The 21838-nt window shown below is 31.6% G+C and overlaps 1 protein-coding gene, 1 long non-coding RNA gene and 1 pseudogene across 2 annotated transcripts; 1 reads left to right on the top strand and 2 right to left on the bottom strand.

Moving 5' to 3' along the window:
- Positions 1 to 1756: 1756 nt before the first annotated feature.
- On the bottom strand, positions 1757 to 3277 carry LOC142616672 (UPF0481 protein At3g47200-like; annotated as a pseudogene).
- Positions 3278 to 8374: 5097 nt separating this feature from the next.
- LOC142614614 (uncharacterized) lies at positions 8375 to 10745 on the bottom strand. The gene is made up of 3 exons (XR_012840482.1): positions 10632 to 10745; positions 9824 to 9892; positions 8375 to 8478 (listed from the first exon to the last, which is right to left on the bottom strand). It is a non-coding gene; the product is annotated as an uncharacterized LOC142614614 (long non-coding RNA).
- Positions 10746 to 20046: 9301 nt separating this feature from the next.
- Positions 20047 to 21466, top strand: LOC142616671 (pectinesterase/pectinesterase inhibitor PPE8B-like). The gene is made up of 2 exons (XM_075789470.1): positions 20047 to 20455; positions 20766 to 21466. The coding sequence occupies exons 1-2, from the start codon at positions 20065 to 20067 to the stop codon at positions 21464 to 21466; spliced, it is 1092 nt and encodes a 363-aa protein (XP_075645585.1). The 5' UTR covers positions 20047 to 20064.
- The last annotated feature ends 372 nt before the right edge of the window (positions 21467 to 21838 follow it).

The following is a 21838-nucleotide window of genomic DNA, read 5'->3' as shown; positions in this document are numbered from 1 at the left end:
GTGATTTTGGACACATTTATGGTCTCTTATTCAATTTAGAGCATCTCCAATGGCTTCTTTAAAGCCAATTTTAGAGAGAAAACACCCCAAAAATCCACTCCAATAGCTTCTCCATCTCCTTTTTTTTTAAAATTTTTTTTTTTTAAGAATTGCTTATAGTGCTTCTCTACAAGTAGAGGACACTATAGCGTTTCGTGTTTACACTTCAAATGTTTTTAGCTATTATAATAATCAGTTATTGAATAAAAAAATGTTGGAAGATGTGTAGTTGTTAAAAAAAAAGAATAAATAATGAATAAAGAAATAATAATATTTAAATGAGATAGAGAAATGATGGAGAATCTGTTGGAAAATGTATTTGAAAAAGTAAATAGGTAAAAAGTAAATGTCACTGTTCACTTTCCAAACAATACAAAAATATAGAGAAGCCGCTAGACATGCTTTTAGGGCGTTTCAAGTTAATTTTGGAGAGTTGGATGGTATTTTTTGGTCATTTTAGAAGTTTTGTGAGCCTTTTTATCATTTTTAGATTCTATGGGTATCTTGGGCAGCTTGAAGGTTTATGAAGGTATTCTGGTAATTTTGGAAAGTTTATATGTCTTTCGTCATTTTGGAGATTTTCGGGTATTTTGGTCAATTTAGAGGTATTGTTGGTGTTACAGTAATTTTGGAGGTTTTGGGAAGTATTCTTGTCATTTTTAATGTTTTTAAAATTTTTGGAGGTTTTAAGTCTATTGTAGTCATATTGGAGACTTTAGGGGTATTTCATTCAATTTGGAGGATTTCTTGTGTATTTTGTTCATTTTGGAGGTTTTGATGGTGTTATTGGTAATTTTTAGGCTTTTAAAGGGTATTTTGGTTATTTTCTAAATTCGCAGGGCATTTTGGATGTTTCAGGGGTATTTTAGTCGGATGGAGAGTTAAGAGATATTTTTGCCAATTTAGATGTTTTGAAGTATTTTTCTTATTTTAAAGGTATTAAGGATGTTCAATAATTAAAGACATTTTAGGAGTATTTTATTGGTGGTTTTGATGTGTGTAATGACACTAAAATTGTGAGTTTGACTCACGATTTCAATATTGAAAACTATAGTTAAACTCATGATTTTAGTGTTACTTCACACTTGTGCGTATATACACGTGTAATAAATTTTACCCTTATATCATTATGTTCAATGATAATTTTGTAATTACAAGTAAAGACATGGGCATTATTTTTATTTTTTTTTTTTTCGAGAGCATTATTTTTTCATTTAAATAAATTACTACTACATTGTATAAGATTATTACCATCTCATGAGATAATCACGTCACAATAAAATTGTTATTGTAATGTGAATCTCTAGGTAATTTTATCTTGTCACGTACATATAAACGAACCAAACGCTGTCGTATACTAGTATGTCATCACATATCATTAATTTTATGGTACTGGTAGCAGCATTCCACGAATCAAACAGCCCAACAAAGCTTTGGAGCAAAACCGCAAGAAACGAATATTAGCTTTACATGTCATAGGAGTTCATTCCGATCACATATCATAGAGCTATATTTGCTGAAATACAGACTCTTCTCCAATCCATGCTGTTGAAACGACATCACAAACTTACATCACAAACTTACAACATGAATACTTTGGTAATTGGTATACTAGAAGCAAAGCATTATTACGAAGTTCAAATGCAACTAAAGCAACCCCAGAAGCAAAACACTTCAACTCCAAGTCTCCAACAAACACTGAACCAACCACAAATGTTTAACGGTGAATGATAGAAGGGGTAACGAAATTCCAGAAAGTGAAAAACATGACCAAAATTGCAACAACAGTTGTGGCGCCTCTCCAAAAATCACGGAAATATAGATTTGTAAAGGATGCCATGAGTTTGCTCCAACAGCTGCTATAGTGCCCGCGAATTTGTTCACTGAGTTCATAGTAACAGGAATGATTGCCTTGCACAATTTGGTGACAAAGTTTGTTGATCAAAGTTGCCACTGCCTCATTGTTTCCTAGCTAGTTAACGAGAATCTTTTTCTCAACAAGTAGATCCACATCTTCTGCGGTGTCAATAAGATGATCTAATAGCACAATATAATTACAGATGATAGCTTCCTGTGGATAATGACACTGCTCAAAGGTAGTGAGGTTTCTGATAACACATTCAGTTGCATCCCCTACTATAAAGGATTGGAGTTCCAAGACCGGTTGCATGTTCTGCAAGCATTTGAGGCATGGGAAGCAACTCAAGATCCATGACAAATTTAAACACGGGCATTTTTCTAATAACCAATTTTTCCGAAATCTAATGTCAAGCAAGCGTCTATTTTTGACTTCTCTGAATTCCACTTTTGCCTCAGCTAACTTTGTTGCACAAGGTAGACGTTTAATACTTTTTCCAAATTTCCATTTTGGCGGAAGAAGAAAATGTCTTGGGAAATCAGCTAAATGTCTGACTTGCTTCCCCTCCAATATCTTCTGGTAATCATCAAAAGAGCAATTTAAACCTGTATCTTCGCAAAAATGTTTGAAGTAATCAACAACAAACTTATGAAAGGACCTGTCCTCATTTTCTTGAACATTAAGAAGGTCTTGGTGGGCAAAATTATATAATTCCTTTAGAACAAAAAATGGAACCTGGTTCTCAAGCAATAACAAGTCCTGCAAAATATTATAGCTTAGCCAAGGTTTCTCCTTCTTTTGGACATGATCAGCTTCTTCTGGGTTTTCTGATTCTTGGTTGTCTTCTTCTCGGTTTCTCCGTGCTTTTTTGCAATTAAACAGACATAAATCCTGTATCCACCAAGTACATTCGAAGTAGGTAGTGCCATTTGAGGGTGAACTCCTTCGTGAGTTTTCCTTAGTCCTCAGCTAGTGCTCAATAATAAAAATAGTATCCAAAAGAATCATTTTTATGAATTCCTTACAGTTGATGTTGTGGAACTCCTCTGCATAACAATGACGGATACGTACTTCATTTTCTACAATGGATTTTGCAAGATCCTTCTGGTCCCTTTTAGTCCGATATAAGGCTTCCCTGAAATATCTCAATTTCAACTGTTCCATCTTCTTCAACTTTTATTCATGGTGATGAAAATGGCCTATTGAAATCAGCATTGGAGTGTATGCTTCTTCATATACTTTGTGGAGTGTTTCGGGAACCCTGTAGATACAACAATCGGGCTGCTCATAAGGGTTCAGGTCTACGGCTAATGGTACGTCTACAATAATATCGTCACAATCTTCAATCTCAACCTCGATGCAGGGTTTCATGAGTTTCATCTTCGTAGGGCAGCATAAACACAAAGTAGCTACCTTCCAACAACAATTAATATACTCAGATTTAAAACTAAATTAGTATAATTTGTATCTATTTAGTATCGATACATTATAATTATTTCTCAATACATTTCAACTCAATCACCTAGTAAAATAGAGCTTGATGTTATTTTGAATCCCAAGAATTATTTATAATCAATTGGGTTATAAATTTTCCTTCAATTCCTCTTTCATTGTACCTAATCAAAAAATTTTATTAAAAATTATCTTGTATTTTTTCATGAAGCCTAATTTTAATAATATTCATGGTTGGAAAAGTCAAAACTATAGTTAAGTACTTAAGTCTTAATTTTTAATTTCAGTTAGATTTATTACACTTATGTGCAACTTTAGGGAAAAAAAAATACTTTTCAAATTAAACTTCTAGGAAACTAAATTTATATGCTTTTCAAATCCTAAAATTCTAACATTCAAAATTTGAACTTCTTGAAAATGCTGAAGACATGGTATTTCTCTTGTTTAGATGCTAAACCATGCTTGAACAAAATAGGGTAGGCTTGATATGTTCCTAAACACTAAAATAATGCTTGTAATAATAACTATGTGAAACGGCATAATTTAATTATTATTATTATTTTTTGTAAATATTATCAGAAAAATAAATCAATTAGAGTAAAATTGAGATTTGATAACTAATGCGCTAAGCATTGATATTTTTTATTATTCTTAAATAAAAGAAGATTATAGACCCTTCATTCGTATAAGATTTTTTAAAATGAACTGTATAGGTGTTTTTATATAAGAATAATGAAATAATATTTTTTTAGTCCGCTTTCAAAATATATATATATATATATATGTATATATATTTAGTGCAATAATGAAATTTTTATTTCCAAGTTTATTACGATCTATATTCGTGTTTAGAATTTTTCTAATTTTTTATAGAAAAAGAAAACTTCTACGGATAACATTTGATAGAATATGCATATTGCTCCTTTTAACTGCTCCATTTTTAAGTAATATAAAATAGATTAAATTAAAAAAAGCTATGATAATTATCTTTAATAATAATATAAATATTTAAAATTTAGCTATTATTTGTTAAATAATTAAATTTACTATATCTCAATTACTTAAACTTTTGGTTTTGGGACAATCAGTAATTTAACATGGTATCAGAACGATCCTGAGTTCAATCATTATCTCTTCTATTCTACCTTCCATTTAAATTCCCTTGTATTTGGCCTCACCTACCTTAAAAGGTAGTTTTGGCCCACACATGAGGGTGAGGGGAGTATTAAAAGCATGTAATTAAATGATTAAATTTACCGAGTGTTAGAAGTATATTGTTAAATAATTAAATTTACCATATTCTAATAGCTTAAACTCTTAAAACAGTCGGTAATTTAACATTATCAAACAATCCCAAACTTCCAAAATAACCCAAATACCTTTTAAAATACGATAAAACAACCAAAATAACAAAAAAAGGACTACCAAAAAAAAAACCATTAAAATGATGGAATATACCTCCAACAGCCTCCAAAATGTCCAAGATATATCTTAAAATTTCTTCGTTTTAATTTTTCCTTTGTACATCTTTTTATTGTGCTAAATAGTAAATTTTTCAATAATTTATTTCGATTGTGATTATTTTTTAAGTTAATTGGCATAAGTTTTTCGATATTAGTAATTAAAGTTGTCATTTAATATCTATATAAAAATATTGGAAAATTTTTGCACACATATCAAGACTAGAAAATGACGAAAATGGGCAAAGATTTTAAGCAAATATAAGACAACGGCGAACAGAATTGATAGCTACTCAAACTATGTGCACTAAGAAATTCGCCCTCACATGATTTGAAAAAACAAAAAGGTTTATGCTCTGTCTATTTTGATGTAAAAATATTTTTTTATTTATAATATATTTTCAATTGAATATATATATCCTAAGAAAACTACTTTTTTTTTTGGGTGTGGAAGGATACTTAACATTTTTCGCTTTGTAACAAACAGATTTCCTGATAATCTGAAAGTAATTTTGGTTTGATTGGGATTTTATGTCACACCAATTGTCTGCAATGGTTTTCAGAAAATATTTTACACACATCAAACCCAAACCTTTTCCTTTTAATATCAAATTGAGGTGATATTTGGAGTTTCTATATAATTATTTTAAGTATTTTTCCTTGTATGCGTACCATATGCTTACCCTATAAAAAGTAACATTTTTCTTCTCATAAATCATTTTTATCGTGTAAATAAAATTCAATCCTAAATTTCTGGTGCAGTTAGCAGACAATAAAAGATTAAAAAAAAAAAAAATTTATTGAAGTGACTTTGAACTAACAGTAACTGATACTCTCACATCCACCTTCTGATGGGGAAAAAGCACACCGAATAAATATATTGCGTGCCCTAATACTTTTTAAAGGAAATTAGTTGCGATAAAAATAAAAATAAAATAAAAAAAAAAAAAAAAAAACCTCAAAAGGTATCACTACAACAAATTAGACTTTTTTCAAGGGTCAAAATCCCTAAAAAAAGTATTAAAAAACCTTGAAAGAAGTTATTTTAAGAGTCCAACCGACTCTTGATAACTTTTGAAACATATACCGTCGAAAAAGAAATTTTGAGAGCCTTCATGCCCCTCAAAACAAGTGCTCTAATCTTATTTTGAGGGTCAAGAGACCCTTAAATAACCTTGTACCAAGGTTTAAAAGATTTATACTTACAACCCTTGATAAATAAGGTTATTTAAGGGGTCTCTTGACCCTCAAAATAAGATTTTATTTTATTTTTAAAAAAAAACCACAATCATGCACTATATATATATATACACACACATTCATGTTGAAACTACCATATTGAAAAAGCATAAATCATAGTAAAAGATAATAGAACAATGGGAAGAAAAGTTAGACATGGTAGCAAGTGGTGGTGAATTGATGCCAACCATAAACCTGGCAATTGATTAAGAAAGCGTAAAATAAGAAATTAAATGGCTGCACAAGAACCCAAATACACAAAGTGAGAAGTATCAACAATCCTATATGATCAAACAATCATTAGGGGAGAGAAGCATCTATAAAATCCCCTAGGAAAATTTCAATATACCATAGCTTTAACAGACACACAGGTCTAGGCCTATCACTTATCAGTTTAGCAAAATCAAAAACAACACAAATCCCTCAATGATTTGAAAGTCCACTATGCAGCAACAATAGAGAACCACAAGAAATCATCACTGGGAACTGTGAACCTGAAAGGCAGATACAATATCATAAGTATGGCCTTGAAAATGACCCGTCTGCAAAAGGGGGAAAAAAAAATCAAAAGAAGATACTTATATCATGCAAATAGTAAACAGTTCAGAATATCTATATAGCTGCCATCCAAATACCATTAGGCACAAATAAGCTTCAGAATAATTAAAATATCTAATAGACATGTTATTCCAGTATCAAGTTACATTTCCACGCTAAAAACATCAACACAAAATATTTGTAGATTCAAGATAGATTTGGATAGGTTAGCTTTCGTGCAAACAAACCTGGTCAACCTTATTGGGGTTCAGTGCCCAATCTATCCTTCGATATGCCTTGCGAACTTCTTCACAGGAATTACAACAATCTAAATATGACTGCAGTGACAAAGAAGGAGGATGGGGGTTTGAATAATAAGTGATTTAACTATTTCTATGGATAGGAACAACTTTCAACCATAGTCACCAACTCTGCATAACGAAATCACAATGTACAACTTAAAGATTTATTTTTTTGAGGTGGGGGGAATAAGGCTGCCTAAAGAAATGATATATCATTGATATCAAGTTAGAATATGGCTTTGCTTCTTCTTTATTTATTTATTTTTTTTTTGTCCGGATGATTAAGACTTTTTAAGTAGTTCGACATTACACATAATCAAGCAAAGAAATATTGCACAAACTTGAGCCCAAACCATAATAAAAAAATAAAAAAAATCTTAATCAAATAACTATCAACACTCTACATTCAACTACATTTCTATTACAAAGTAATTAGCTGGCATTTATCCAGTAATCCTTAAGGTAATAGACTCATATCATACAAACAACTTCCAACAATATTTTGAATTAGCAAAAAGGGTCCAGACAAACAACTTTACCATTGCAGCACCATAGCTGGAGCCACAGTGTGTCTCATAATGCTCGAGCCTGCCACAATGTCTCTGTAGTGGTTTTTCAATCTGAATTGGCAGAAAGAACATAGATGGAAGCAGTTTCGTCATCGTCACATTCGCATGGCAAACGTGGACATTGAGATTTCTTATTCTATTAGTGTAAAGTTGCATTTTGTAATGGTGTAAAGTCATTAGGAAGTCATATTATTTGAGTCTTATTTACCACAAACCAGTCACTTAGAAGAGGGAATAGCCAACCTACTATGCTAACTACACAACATTAACCTTTTTTTTCCTATCATCCACAATTATTCTAGCCCAGTAGTGTGAATGCAAAAAAGAGTTAGCACATCTTCCCATTGATCTATATATTTCAAGAGATGTATATCAAAGAGGAAAATTTATGTAGAACTTACCATACTTCCCAATGATACCGGCCTTCTTGGTTCTCCTAGTTTGCATAACATCAAAATGATCAAGACAGAAGGTAAGGCACAAACCATGAAAAGCAAGAATTAAAAGGCAACCAAGAAATAGTCATTTTCATATCTATGATTAATATCAACCAACAATAAACGCATCCATTACTAGTAAACAGGAACAAAGAAACAACACTAGAATCAAAAGCTCAAGGGAAAAAAAATATCACAGTGCTATTACTCATATGATAAAAGAAAAACTCCAAAAAATTATGAAATAAGTCATCTCACTACATACAAAATCAATCAGAAATCACACAGACCAGATGGCAACACATGTTTTCACAAAAATAGGACAATAAAACAGCAGCCTAGGATATCAAACTACAAAGTAGACCCATAAAACATTATATTTTTCGTTCACATGGATTTAAATATAAATATTTTAGTGAGACCCCTAAATTGTGTCTCAAAAAATGAGACCGTATCTTACAGTCATTAAAGATGAGACATCTCTTGCAGTCAACACAATTCACCCATAGAATGTCACTTCCTGTGTCAACTTGCACATAATAGTCTTTTGGAGGGGACCCAAGCCAAAGTTTGGCAAAGTACAGCCTACAATAATCAAGTAAACCATATAAGCATCCAAAAGACAAAATGATGAATATGCCTTTTTTTTCCTGCTAGGTGATATTATATGTCTGCATTGTGCTGGTAAAATAGTGTGATAGAACACACAGAAATTATATTTTAAAATTTTAAAAAAGAGTCCAGTATTTTAATATTAGAAACCAAAGGTTTTCAGTCAGTTAGGCCTTAAGCAACTACACAGATCAACCATACCAAATTGTCTATTTCTATCTGCACCACCAATACAGCAGCAAACAAAAGATTTCTTTTATAATCATTCTTTCAAATTATTTAGGTAGGAGATAAAGGAAAAAATGAACTGAGTTATAGATGGTACTAAAAAGAAAAAGAATGTATTGACTATTACATTCAAACAATAAAAGCCAGTGCATAGACAAAGGACCAGATGCTACCAACTCTTAGTACTTTTTTCTTCTTTAAAAGTCAATTTGATGCGTTGAGTTATTACAAGAACAACATCACTTCTCAGCGCAACCTACTATCCGTACCATTTTTATCGTGTATCAATTATAACTTGTCAATCCTTTTAAAAAAAAAAAAAATTATCCCTAACTTTATTGAATATGACAAAGGAATTGAAAGAGGTTTACCTGTCCAAGTTTGGCGTTAGGAACTTTATTACTCAATTCTTTTCTAAACTAATACGGTTAGAATATCGACACATGGGCATAAGATACTAAAGAATATTAACTTGGCATGCATATCCCTGGGTAAAAAAAAATGAATGTATAAAATGATGATCAGAAGATTTGTTTAATATTTTAACATAAAAATATTTATCTTTCCATAGCTGGAGTATGCTCTGCATTGAAGTTCTGGTATTTCCTAGATACCATCATATATATGAAGATTCAGTCGCTCACAGATAAAAACATCTTGACCCTCATCAATATATTATGCCAACTCTAGCTTCATTTACTGAAACCTTTTATTATGCAGAATAAATCCCTCACAAGTATGCCCAAAAAATAAATGAACCACCAAAAAAAAAAAGTAAGAAATTTTTTTTCCTACAGAACGGGTATGCTTTGAGTTGATACTCCTAATTGTACTAAGTTTCATCATATAAATAAATACATGTTTGCACTCTCTAATGAAAACATCTTGTTCTTTATCAACAGATTATGCTAGATTTCAAATTCATTCCCTTGATATCTTCAGTATAAATCAACTCTTTAAGGTAACAGCCAAAGCATTAAAAAAGTGAAATAAAAAATTAGCTGACAAGTTCCAATCAAAAGACACATTCAACCAAATTCAGTTGTCAAAATAAGTTTAATAAAAATAAGAAGTTCAAAGTAATTTTCACCTTGGGGGTGGAGAAGTTCTTTTAGATTGTGAAGGTGGAGTGCGACCTCTCCTAGCTACTTCAGCAGGACTGTGAAGATGAAAACGCAAGAACAAAGTAACATTAAAATAACAAAAAACAAAAACATAGAAATGTGTATTGCTTACAATGAAAATAAACATAAGTTCATAAAAATCAATATGTTGGAAATATATACGGATATGCATGTTGAGTGTATGATCAAAACTATCTGCATTGCTTCAGAAAATTGGAGGAAAAACCCCTGTAAACTAGAGACCCACACTCTCCTTTCCCAGCAATCAACTGCTCACCTACTTTGTAGTTTTAGTTCTTGCCGCTAACCCCTAACATGCTTCCCACTTTTACTATACATTATGACAAACATTCAACTTATGCTGACTGCTTTCAAAATCTCAAGTATTCATATCATAACTTAAAAATCCAACTTTCAAATGTGTCTTCATACAATTCCTCAGCAAACAAATGGAGCAAATGTCCACTTTTAATGATAATCACGCAGCAGGTGGGTCTTAAACCAACGACCTCACTCTCCATCTACAATGGTAAAATACTAATTCTACAAACCATACAAATATAGGCCAGTTTTCAGTCTACGTGTGGACTGGGAATGAGGTGTTTTTTCTAATTCATCCAAATTATTTATAATTTAAATCCATGGGTCAACACACTCATGGGTTGCATACTAACACTTAAATCTAATTCATCCAAAGCAACTGAAAAATCCAATTACTCCAAAACCAAATAAACAAATACACATTTCATTCAACACACAGATAAAGGAACTTACAGCCTAGTGAGATCCAAGAGATTAGTCACAGCAGTAGGGAAATGTCCAACGATCAAAACCGCGTAAACTTCTCTGCAAAAATTGAATCCAATTTAGCTCAAAAACAAGCTCCTAATTACACAATCACATTCTACAAAATTCGAATAAAAAAAAATTCATCAAATTGTGAAAATTCCAAAAAGAGACAAAGAAAGAATCAATATTAACATAATTCTATAAACAAACACACACAAAGGTTCAGATCAGTTCTGTATGAAGTGTGGTAAAAGTTGGCATTAAAAAAATCACACAATCTGTTAAAGTTCACATAATTGCACTCTTTCTTCTTCTTCTTCTTTTTTCTTTAATTTTCTAGTAGGTTCGAGAAATATAGCTTAGGAATCACAATGAAAAGAGGAACACCTAGCATTTGATTTGACAGTTATGGAAATTTTTAGTGAGAAATGAAACCCTAGATCAATCGCATTACAAGTACTGAAATGTGAAACGAAATGGAGAAATGTGAAACGAAATCATGGGGAAATTGATGAAAAAGTGTGGGTAAACCAAAAAAACAAAAAAATCAAAGACAAAATTAGGGTTTGTGATTTGTACCTAATCAGAGCTGAGAAACGGTAATTGTCTAAATCGGAAGAGAGATGAAGAGTCACAAAATGGAGATGAACTCGTACCTAATCGGAGCTATGCAAGACGTACAAAATCGATGATCGTCGAGCTCTATGAGATCTCCATGATCGACGAGCTATGAGATCTCCATGCTCTGCGATTTCTAAGCTCTGAGAGTGATAAGAGAGCTGTGTTTTGTTAGTTAATTTGTTTTAAATTTATATAATATGAGTTCTATAATAGATGAGGTGGCACTTTTTGGACCGTAGATCTTTTTATTCAAACAGATCCAAACCCTTAATCGGAAAATTGGGACTCATATCATATCATATCTATAGTTTTAAATTTAGTTGTGGGCTTTTTGCAAGGGATGAAAATTTTGTTGTGGGCTTTTTTCAAGGGCTAAAAATTTTGTAATATTTTACCAAGGGTTGTTGGCTGATAAAACTGGTGAGTTTTTTTTTTTCCCATTTATTTCATGGGTGCTTTAACTTATTTTGAGGGACCAAATAACATTTGAAATAAAGTTTAGTAATAAAGCCCTCTGCATTTTTATTTATAGGTTGTATCGACAGATTTTAGTAAACCCTCGATAAAAAAGAGTTGAAATAACTACACTTTGTTGTAGTGTATATTTTTTTAATTAAAATCCTAAAGTACACGATACAGGACATGAACTCAATTAAATTACTAAATTATCAAATTTTGGCGAAATTTATCTTGAAGAACAAACGTGAAGCGAAAGGATGAAGCAAAAAACCTGCAAATGTTATTTGAAAGAAATGCTTGAATGCTTAACTCCAAGAAACAGCACAATCTGATAGAGATAATGTCTAACGAAGCAAGGACAATAATATTTGATTCTCTCTCTCTCAGCTAAAACTCACTCATTTAAGAAAATATCTTCTACTATAGCACACTTCATAGCAACCTTAAAATCTTCTTGCGCTCCTACATATTAAGTGTTTCTCTCTCTCTCTCAAACAAAATAAAATAGTTTTAAGGTCACAAATTATTTCATAATTTTTTTGTTATTATTCCGATGTGATAAACTATAAGTGGTTAATCTTCTCTTACACTCAAACTCCCTATTTTTTTTCTTGAGTCATACTCTACCATGTCACAATTATAATAAACAATTGTGAAAAATTTTATGATCTTCCAAACAAACAAGAACAGCACACGTCATAACGACTACGTCATTCTCATAAACTTACAAGATGGTACCATACAGGACTATTACCAATGTCGGTTTTCACTGAAGACAGGAATGATTTAATGTTGCCGACGAAAACAGTCAAAACGAAGAAGGCCAACGCCCCATGGCACGTCAAAATCTTGCAATTGCTAGGATTGACTTGCTAAGTGTCTTGACTTGCTTTTAGTCTTTGTGTGGCAAGAAGAGAGACACGATTCATTCACACACGACCTGAATTTTTTCTGGTAACATCACATGGCTTGATTTACTTGCATCTTATTCACAGAATGGTAGAAATAGGTTGTGAGCTTTGTGGAGCTTGGTAATTATGCAGTTCGATACAGAATGTGATATATATATATATATATATATATATATATATATATATATATATTCAGATTAGGGTTTTATGTGTTGAAAAATGCACTATACCGTTGCCTATGTAATATGTATCTTTCTCTTGATATAGGGAAAAAATCACTACAACTATGTGAACACTGGTATATACACTGCTGAATCAAGTAAATCTTTATATTGTGTGATTGTTTCTTTGCATAATTTTTACATAATTTTTGCATTTCACAAATTTCTTGGAATCAGGTTAAATTCCTAACAACAGGATTTGAGTCATGTGCTATAAGAGAAATACTTGTCCCATCACAGGAGATGCATGCACATGTGAATCACACTTTTTTCTTTTTTTTCTTTTTTTTCTGTTTTTAATAATTTGATATTGGATGTTTTCATTAGAAACACAAAAATTTTTCAAGAAAAAACTAAAAAGTAATAATAGTTATGTACTCTTTATTATACACTAGTCATACACACACTATTACATGGGCTGAAATTATGGGTCCGTTTGGATAGAGTTTATTGCTGAAAACTGAAGATTGAAAACTGAAAACTGAAAACACTGTACCAAAATAATTTTTAAAATGTGTGAATAGTCTCGTGGGACCCATTTTTAATAAAAAAAATTCTGTAAAGTGAAGTTTGTGGGTCCCGTGAACAGTACACAGGACCCACAAATGTGCTGAAAAGTCAGCAAAATGCGGCTACTGTTCATGCACAGTGCATGAACAGTAGCCTTTGTCCCCTGACCCGTACAGCAGCAGAAGAAGAAGAAGAAAAAAAAAAAAAAAAAAACGCAAAACGCAGTAGACGCGGACGCATAAGCTGTATCCAAACTCAGCTTATATATTCAAAACACAATTTCAACTGAAATTGCGTTTCGAAAATAAAGTTTAAAAAAATGAGTAAGTATAGAGTACGTCATAATCAGTGTCTAATAATATTTTTCATAAACTAAAAGGCTTTTGGCCTTGAACACAGGTGCACCAAGTTAGTAGTCAGGATTGTCGTCGTAGTTAGGTACTCAAATTTAAGGCAAAATTTAATGTGACTAGTCTCCCTTTAGTCGAAATGGTTGAGATCTTTATTCATGGCGGTTGTCAAAGGCTATTCGTCCCTGTTAAGACCCAAAAATTAGTAGTCCTTGGTAAAAGTTGGCACCAACTTTCTGCAAGGTTGCTAAAGTTTTCGGACAATTTTGGTACACCCATGGAAATTTAAAGCTAACAAGTTCATAATTATTATAGATAGCCTCGTCACACGCTCTCCACGCGTGCGACGAGACACTTTTTATTATTATTATTATTAATATTATAATTTCTTATTTTAATTTGAAATTTACACTTTTTTTTCCACAAAAATTATAAATTTAGAACAATTAATATGGTCAAAAAATAAAGTTAGCTCTAAAAAATGAACACAAAATAACATTGAAATATGTTTTTTTTTTTTTTTTTTTTTTTTTTTTTTTTTTTTTTTTTTATAATAGGAAACAGTGGGTGGGATTTTTTTAAAGAAGGTGGGGTAGTTTTATTTTTTACCGAACTTAGAATAGGTGTTTTTTTTTTTTGGATGGTAAGGATAGGTGTTTTTTTTAATAGAAAACCGTAGGGTGATTTTTTTTAGAAGGTGGGATGGTTTTTTTTTTTAGGAGAAAGTGGAGATTGTGGTGAGTTTTTATTTTTTTCACTTTTTTTTTTTGTTAGTAGTCCTATTGTGTAGATTATATATATATATATATATATATATATATATATATATATATATATATATATATATATATAATTTTTATTTTGAAAATCTAATTTATAAGTGGATAAAGAAAATTAAAAATTAACAGGAGAGTGGTCTTATTTTTTAGGCAATATTTTAGTGGGAGTTAAAGTTGCATTTTTACAGGATTGTCCTTTAGTTTTGTCTTTACTTAAATATAAGGTGCATGAGCATTTTTGAATTAAAAAATGAAAAATCCAAATACGGAAAGCTACTTAAATAGTAGTATAGATTATATATAAAATTTTGGCGGACCTATCGGTTTTAATGGCGGGATTATATATCCGCTAACGTGAATTGTAAATGTCTTTACGCTCTATACACGAAGAAAAGTGGGCAACTAACTTTATCTTTTCATTTTTTGAGATTCTATTCTATGCAATTAAAATTCCAAGTCAAATTAAATCCAGTCGCCTAATTCTATTATTTCGTTGGTTTTTTTCTTAAACGATTTCTTTTAGATTTATTATGGCCCAAAGACCAAACCTTTGTAAGCTTGTACTTGCAGATTAAGTAATCCAATATTACTCTGATAGAATATGGTTAGGCTAGGTTTTTCTATAAACATTATCTCATTGTACAGTTTATGATGTGAATATTAAGTCAGTTTACACTCTTTTAATATTGTGGTATAATAAAGTGGTCAACTTTGTATTAAAAGTCTTTTTCATTCTTGTTAGAGAAATGAAATATTTCAGCAACAATTAACACTTCTAAAATAAGTTATTTATATTTTCATAAACAGTTAAAATCCATATATTTTACAAGTTCAATACGTTAGTCATAATAGATTAGCCTAATATATTAACACAACAGGGTGTACTGAGTATAGATGGTGTAAAAGACAATTAACTATTCTTTCAATTCTCACATTTAACCATCATATGACTAATAATTAAAATGAGTAAATAAAACATATATGGAAAAGTGGCCTATGAGTCGGTGGAGAAACGAATGGTAATTAGAAAACAAGTCCAAAGGGCTTAAAACTTTATACATACCTGTACTACACTTCTATTATTTGTATGGCGCACACACTGTCTATATAAATTATAAAGACAGCTAATTATAGACAATATTTTACAGGCTTTACATCTGATGTTCTGACATTCCGGTTTTTAGTAAGTAGTCTTTTCTTTAGTTAGAAGTAAGTCACTACTAATACCATTAGCCCAAAACTATAGTCATATTTTTGATTTTGTTGAGTCAAGCAATTGGTAAATCAGCATAATTGGAATAACTTGTATGCTCTCTGCATATTCAACAACCAAGGTTTAAATACCCAACAAAAAAAATGCCTAAAAAATCAGATATATTTCCAAAGGGCAGCTATATTAGTTTGAAAACAACTTATTTAACTTTTTAATAAAAGTAAGCTAGAAAATTTAAGGTTTTAAAAAGTTATACATAAAAGTTAAAAAATAAAAAATTGGCTTATAAACTAGTAACAAGGACCTTGAGGAAACGAGGAGATTGAAGATTAACCACGCTGCAAGAAATGGAAATATAGTTGGTCATAAGCTAGCCAGACATGCACAATTTTTTTGATGAGATAGTTGTATGACTAGAGGATACACTGCCACTGCTAGATGTACTGAATTCCTATGAGGAATTAGGAATCAACATTCATCTTCAAAGAAAAAAATAGACATAAAATTAAAAAGACTATTATATTGTAATATAGTTATTTTTTTCCTGTCAAGTTGAAGGGACCTTTATATATTTATTTTACTGTAGATATTTGCTTTCATGATATTGAAGAGTTATTTTAGGTGGGAGGAAATAAGAAATAAACCACTGCAATGATTTCGTGAGCATAGAGAGGTCGGATGACCTAAGGGTCGTTGGTCAAAAGTATGCTAAAGAAGAAAAAGCTTGGGTCTCTCTAAGGTGGAATTAGGAATTTTTACTTAGGACTGAGTTGTGTTACTAATATATTAGGTAAGATAAATCTTGTATACATATTCACAAATATATGCATATATGCATTTGTATATATACACATACATCCATATATATTTACTATATTTACTAGATAGTATCATCTTTTAAATTTTAATAAATATGCAAAAGTTGTCTACTACGCTCTATTCCCGAAGAAGAGTGGGCAGCTATTACTTTCTCCTTTTATTTTATGGAATTAAAATTAAATCCAATTCCCTATTTCTACTATTTCGTTGGTTAAACTGTTTCTTTTAGATCTACTGGGGCCTAAAGTTGTTGTAAACCCAAACCTTTGTAAACTTGTACTTGCATGGAATACGGTTGGGCTAGGTTTTTTTTTTTTATTTTTTTTATTTTTTAAAAAAATTAACTAATGTACAGTTTATGATGTGAATATTAATTCAGTTTACTCTCTTTTGTCGTGGTATGATAAAGTGGCCAATTTCGTACTAAAAGTCTTTCGTTTTAGTCAAGGAAATTAAATATTTCAGCAAGAATCAATACCTTTGTACTAATATACATACATACATACATACATACATATATATATATATATATATATAAATAAGAGATAAGTTGTTATTCACATTTTCATAAACAGTTAAAATTCACATATTTTATAAGATCAATATATTAGTCATAAAAGATTAGCCCAGTATATTAACACAAATACTATATGCACAACCCTTCAATATTGATGGGTCAGCTTTAGTCTGCCTTGGTCTCGCTAGTGGTGGTGGTCTCATTCGAGACTGTCATGGCAGGTGGTTTAAGGGTTTTACTAGAGCTATTGGTTGGGTTCACAGCCTTGAAGCTGAGTTATGGGCAGTGAGAGATGGCCTAACGATTTGTATTCAGCTTCAACTACAAGCTGTGGAGATCGAACTTGATGCTAATTAATCTGTGGTCTGTCTATTGTCCAGCAGAGAAGACTCTTTTGCTAATTATGCACCTATTGTTAATGATTGCAAGAACCTCATGACTCAGCTCACTTATTTGAAAATTCAGCACTGTTTAAAGGAAGCCAATACTTGCACAGATGCACTGGCCAAAAAATTAATAAACCTATAGCAAGACCTTTTGTATTTTAGACTCTCTACCTGTGGAAATGTCATATCTTTTGCTTCATGACCTTTCTGATCTGTATTGTAATCGTATTACAATTCTTCAGCTCATGTGGCTGCTCTTTAGTTTTGTTTAATATATTTCCCTATTACCACCAAAAACAAATTAATAATAATAAATAAACATCTTCAACATAAGTAACAAAGAGCACATGCAACATAGTTCAGAAAATATTCCCCTAATAATGTTTTATTTTTGCCATAAAACAATTGTGTTCACCTTAGGGGTTAAAGTCCTTAGAAACTCAAGGTCTATTTTTTGGCCTAATTAAGCTAAGACGTGTTAAAAATTACCAATAATTAATGTGCTATCACCTCTAGGACGTCATACTTCTAATAGTCAAATATATATAGAGCACGTATAGGAACAAAAGAGAAGGAAAAATGTTTTTTTTTTTTTTTTAGAGAGATCCAACCTATAGAACTCTTATACAACTATTAATAATAGCTAATAAATAAACATTATCAACGTAAGTAATAAAGAGCACACGCAACATAGTTCAGAAAATATTCTCCTAATAATGTTTTATTTTTGCTAGAAGACAATTGTGTTCACCTTAGGGGTTAAAGTCCCTAGAGACTCAAGGTCTATTCTTTTGGCCTAATTAAGCTAAGATATGTTAAAAATTACCAATAATTAATGTGCTATCACCTCTAAGACGTTATACTTCTAATAGTCAAATATATATAGAGCACGTATAGGAACAAAAGAGAAGGAAAAATGTTTTTATTTATTTATGAGAGAGATCCAACCTATAGAACTCTTATACAACCATTAATAATAGCTAATAAATAAACATTATAAACATATGTAATAAAGAGCACACGCAATCACTTGTTAGATTCTCTTCTCCATTATCAACATTATATACATCCTAACCTTTCATCTATAAATTAAGGGGCTAATTTTTCTTCTGCCTTCGTTCTCTCCAATCACTTGTTAGATTCTCTTCTCCATTTTCCCTCCTAATGGCATCTATTCTTAAGTTGTCCCTCATATTACTCATATTCCTTCATTCATTCAATCCATGCAAAAGCTCTAATGATAAAACTTTTAATTTGAATGTTGATTTTCCTTCAATCATAGATTCATTCAAATTAGCCATCAAAGAAACCTCCACCATATCAAATTTCTTTCAACACTCCAACATTAATTGTGATTGTACTAAGTTATTGGATTCTGCTCAAGAAGTTCTGGATTGGTCTTTGAACAAATTTCATGATCCACATGGTAAGTATGTATGTTAGTTACTATTTGTTTGTATAATTATTTCTTCTTAATATTTCGGTGTTTATATATGTTGTTAGATTATAATCCACAATGTCATAACATACAGTCCTTTGTATATATTATAATTTTTATGGCTGCTATTTAGACAGTGCCTCAAAAATTGTTTTATAGTCTCCGCTACCATCTTTTACAGAGTGCATACAAGGAGCACGCACGTCGTTTACCATGGTCCCTCCCATGTCTCGTGCATAGACTCAAAAAAACACAAGCCTTAAAAAAATTAATATCAGTGCCTGGATTTTGACTTTGTAAAATGTGTGTGGTTGTCTTTGAAAGTTCAATGGCTTAATAAACTGATTCTCTAAAGATGAAATGAAATAAAATAAAATAGGAATGGCCTAATAAACTAGGATATTTGGGTAGGAAAACTTTTTGGAATTTGCCCATATTGACTCTTTGGTCTTAATGGCCTTTAGCTAATCATGTCTTCTCTTTATGTGTTAGACGAAATAGTCTCTAATATTGTCTGAAGCTAGGAAATCATGTCCTAGTATCTAATATTGCTATACTACGAGACAAAAGAGGCTGTTATATATAAAATCTTAAAATTGACCCATTATTTATGGGTTAAAGTTTTACCTTAAAACAAAATTAGGGTTTCGTTTGTTATGTTATATAGGTCCAGTCCATAGGCCAAGAGGACAAAAAAATGCCTATGAATAACTCTCCACGTATACTTATGTATAATCTCTCGAAGTATACAATTGATTTAACCTTTTTTTTTTTAAATTTACATAGGTATAATCTCTTAAGTTTTCTTCTAAATAAAATGATCTCTTAGGTTTTTGTGTTTATTTATTTATTTGTGTTACTTTGTGGCTCAAATTGATTAAAAAATAAAAATAAATAAAAAAAGACCAAAACTAATTTTTTTTAATAGATGAAAAAATTTCATTGTTCAATAACATTTGGAATTGCTATATTTTTTTTAATTTTGATTGACATGACTTTTTGTTTTTTGGTTTTTAACAAAAGAATTAGATATATGCTAACATGCAAAATTCCATCACAGTTGCAAATTTTGGCACCAACAATCTAAAGTTTGATCTCCAGACTTGGTTGAGTGCTGCCATCACAAATCTTGCCACATGCAATGACCAACTTGTTGGCACTAACATGAGCACCATCTTGAAAAAAAGCATATCAATGAGCTTAGAGAAAGTAATCGCATTGGTTAGCAATCGGTTGGCTTCTGTGCAACAATCACTTAATGATACAATTAGTGATAGTTTTCAATCCTGGTTTACTTCACATGACTGGAAACTCATGCAAGCAAGTGAGATTTTGGTCAACAATACAGTGTCATCTGATGGATCTAGTGACTACAAGACCATCATGGATGCAGTTAAAGCTGCGCCATCTATAAGCTCAAAACGTTTTGTGATCTATATCAAGAAAGGTATCTATAGGGAATATGTGTCTATCCCAGCTGACAAATGGAATATAATGATGGTTGGTGATGGTATCGATCAGACTATCATCTCAGGCGATCGAAGCAACGCCACTGGTTGGATTACATATAAGTCAGCCACATTCGGTAATTAACAAATATCAACTTATCCTTTTATTATATATTTTCTTAATGCAAGATTAATCCTAAATAAATATCTATGGAACAATTACCTGCTTGTTTTGAAATTATAAAAAATATATTTTGTGCCACATCTGCATGGATTTTGTACATCAAATTGATTTCTATATAAGGAAAACTAATTTGGATAAGCACCATTATTAATTAGTATTAAAAACCAAGTTATGCAAGGACTTAGATTATATGCTAAATATTTATACAGTATTACAAACATTATTTATTCTAATATTGTCATATTGTATATTCCCTTGTGCAGCTGTTCTTGGTAGAAACTTCATAGCAGTGAACATGACATTTGAGAATACAGCAGGACCAAAAGGAGGCCAAGCTGTGACACTTCTATCCCAATCCGACTTGTCAGTCTTTTATCGTTGTGGCATTAGGGGATACCAGGATACCTTATATGCACACTCTAACCGTCAGTTCTACCGTGAGTGCAAAATAAGTGGCACTGTTGATTTTATTTTTGGAGATGCCATAGCCGTCTTTCAAAACTGTGATATCCTACCAAGACAAGCATTGCCCGGACAATCTAATACAATCACCGCTCAAGGCCGTCAAAGTCCCAAAAAAATCACAGGCTTCTCATTTCATTTATGCAATATATCTGGAGATGTGAGCCTAATTTCCTCACAAAATCCAACCCCCACATTCCTTGGCAGACCATGGAAGCCTTATTCTAGAACAGTTTTTATGCAATCTTACATGAGTGACATCATAGTGCCGGAAGGGTGGCTACGATGGAATGAGAGTTTTGAATCGACCTTATTTTATGGAGAGTACAACAATCATGGGCTAGGCGCAATTACGAAGAAGCGGGTGAAGTGGATAGGTGTTCATGTTTTGGATTTCTCTCAAGCCAAGCATTACACAGTCTCTCAGTTTCTCAAAGGAGACTCATGGTTGCCCTCTACTGGTGTCCCATACGATGGAGGATTGGCAAGCAAAAGATTTTAATTACCCCAATATGCACAAGATAGTTGTAGTATTTTAACAATCTTTTATTATTACTTTGTTTTCTCTCTTTACTATCTTTCCAGTGTTTTTTATCTAATAAAATGAAATGCTACTACCAGAGTGCTATTTATGTTTGGTTTCCTTTTTTCCGTTGTTATAATTGTAGAACCGTTCTCCAACAACCATAAAAAAAAATTTAAAAAAAAAGGGTCTCTTTTATGTCCTAGTCTGTTCGTGTGCGCACGAAGAGGGAGGGGGATTGTTGAGATGTGACTTTTCCATTAGTAGTTATGTTGGCTGGATGAGTTATGTGTGTAACGTATAGAGATGAACATGTTAATTCATCCTAATCCGAACAAACAGTTAGGATTT

The sequence above is a fragment of the Castanea sativa genome, chromosome 11 (genome assembly GCF_040712315.1).
Source record: "Castanea sativa cultivar Marrone di Chiusa Pesio chromosome 11, ASM4071231v1".
In the NCBI taxonomy this organism is placed as follows: domain Eukaryota; kingdom Viridiplantae; phylum Streptophyta; class Magnoliopsida; order Fagales; family Fagaceae; genus Castanea; species Castanea sativa.
This window is presented reverse-complemented; position numbering and strand designations above follow the sequence as displayed.

Bases quoted from the DNA above. Each gene is read 5' to 3' on its own strand.
- LOC142616671 (XM_075789470.1), top strand. From the start codon at position 20,065: ATGAGCTTAGAGAAAGTAATCGCATTGGTTAGCAATCGGTTGGCTTCT. The intron at 20,456-20,765 runs GTAATTAACAAA...TCCCTTGTGCAG, and splicing joins ATATAAGTCAGCCACATTCG to CTGTTCTTGGTAGAAACTTC.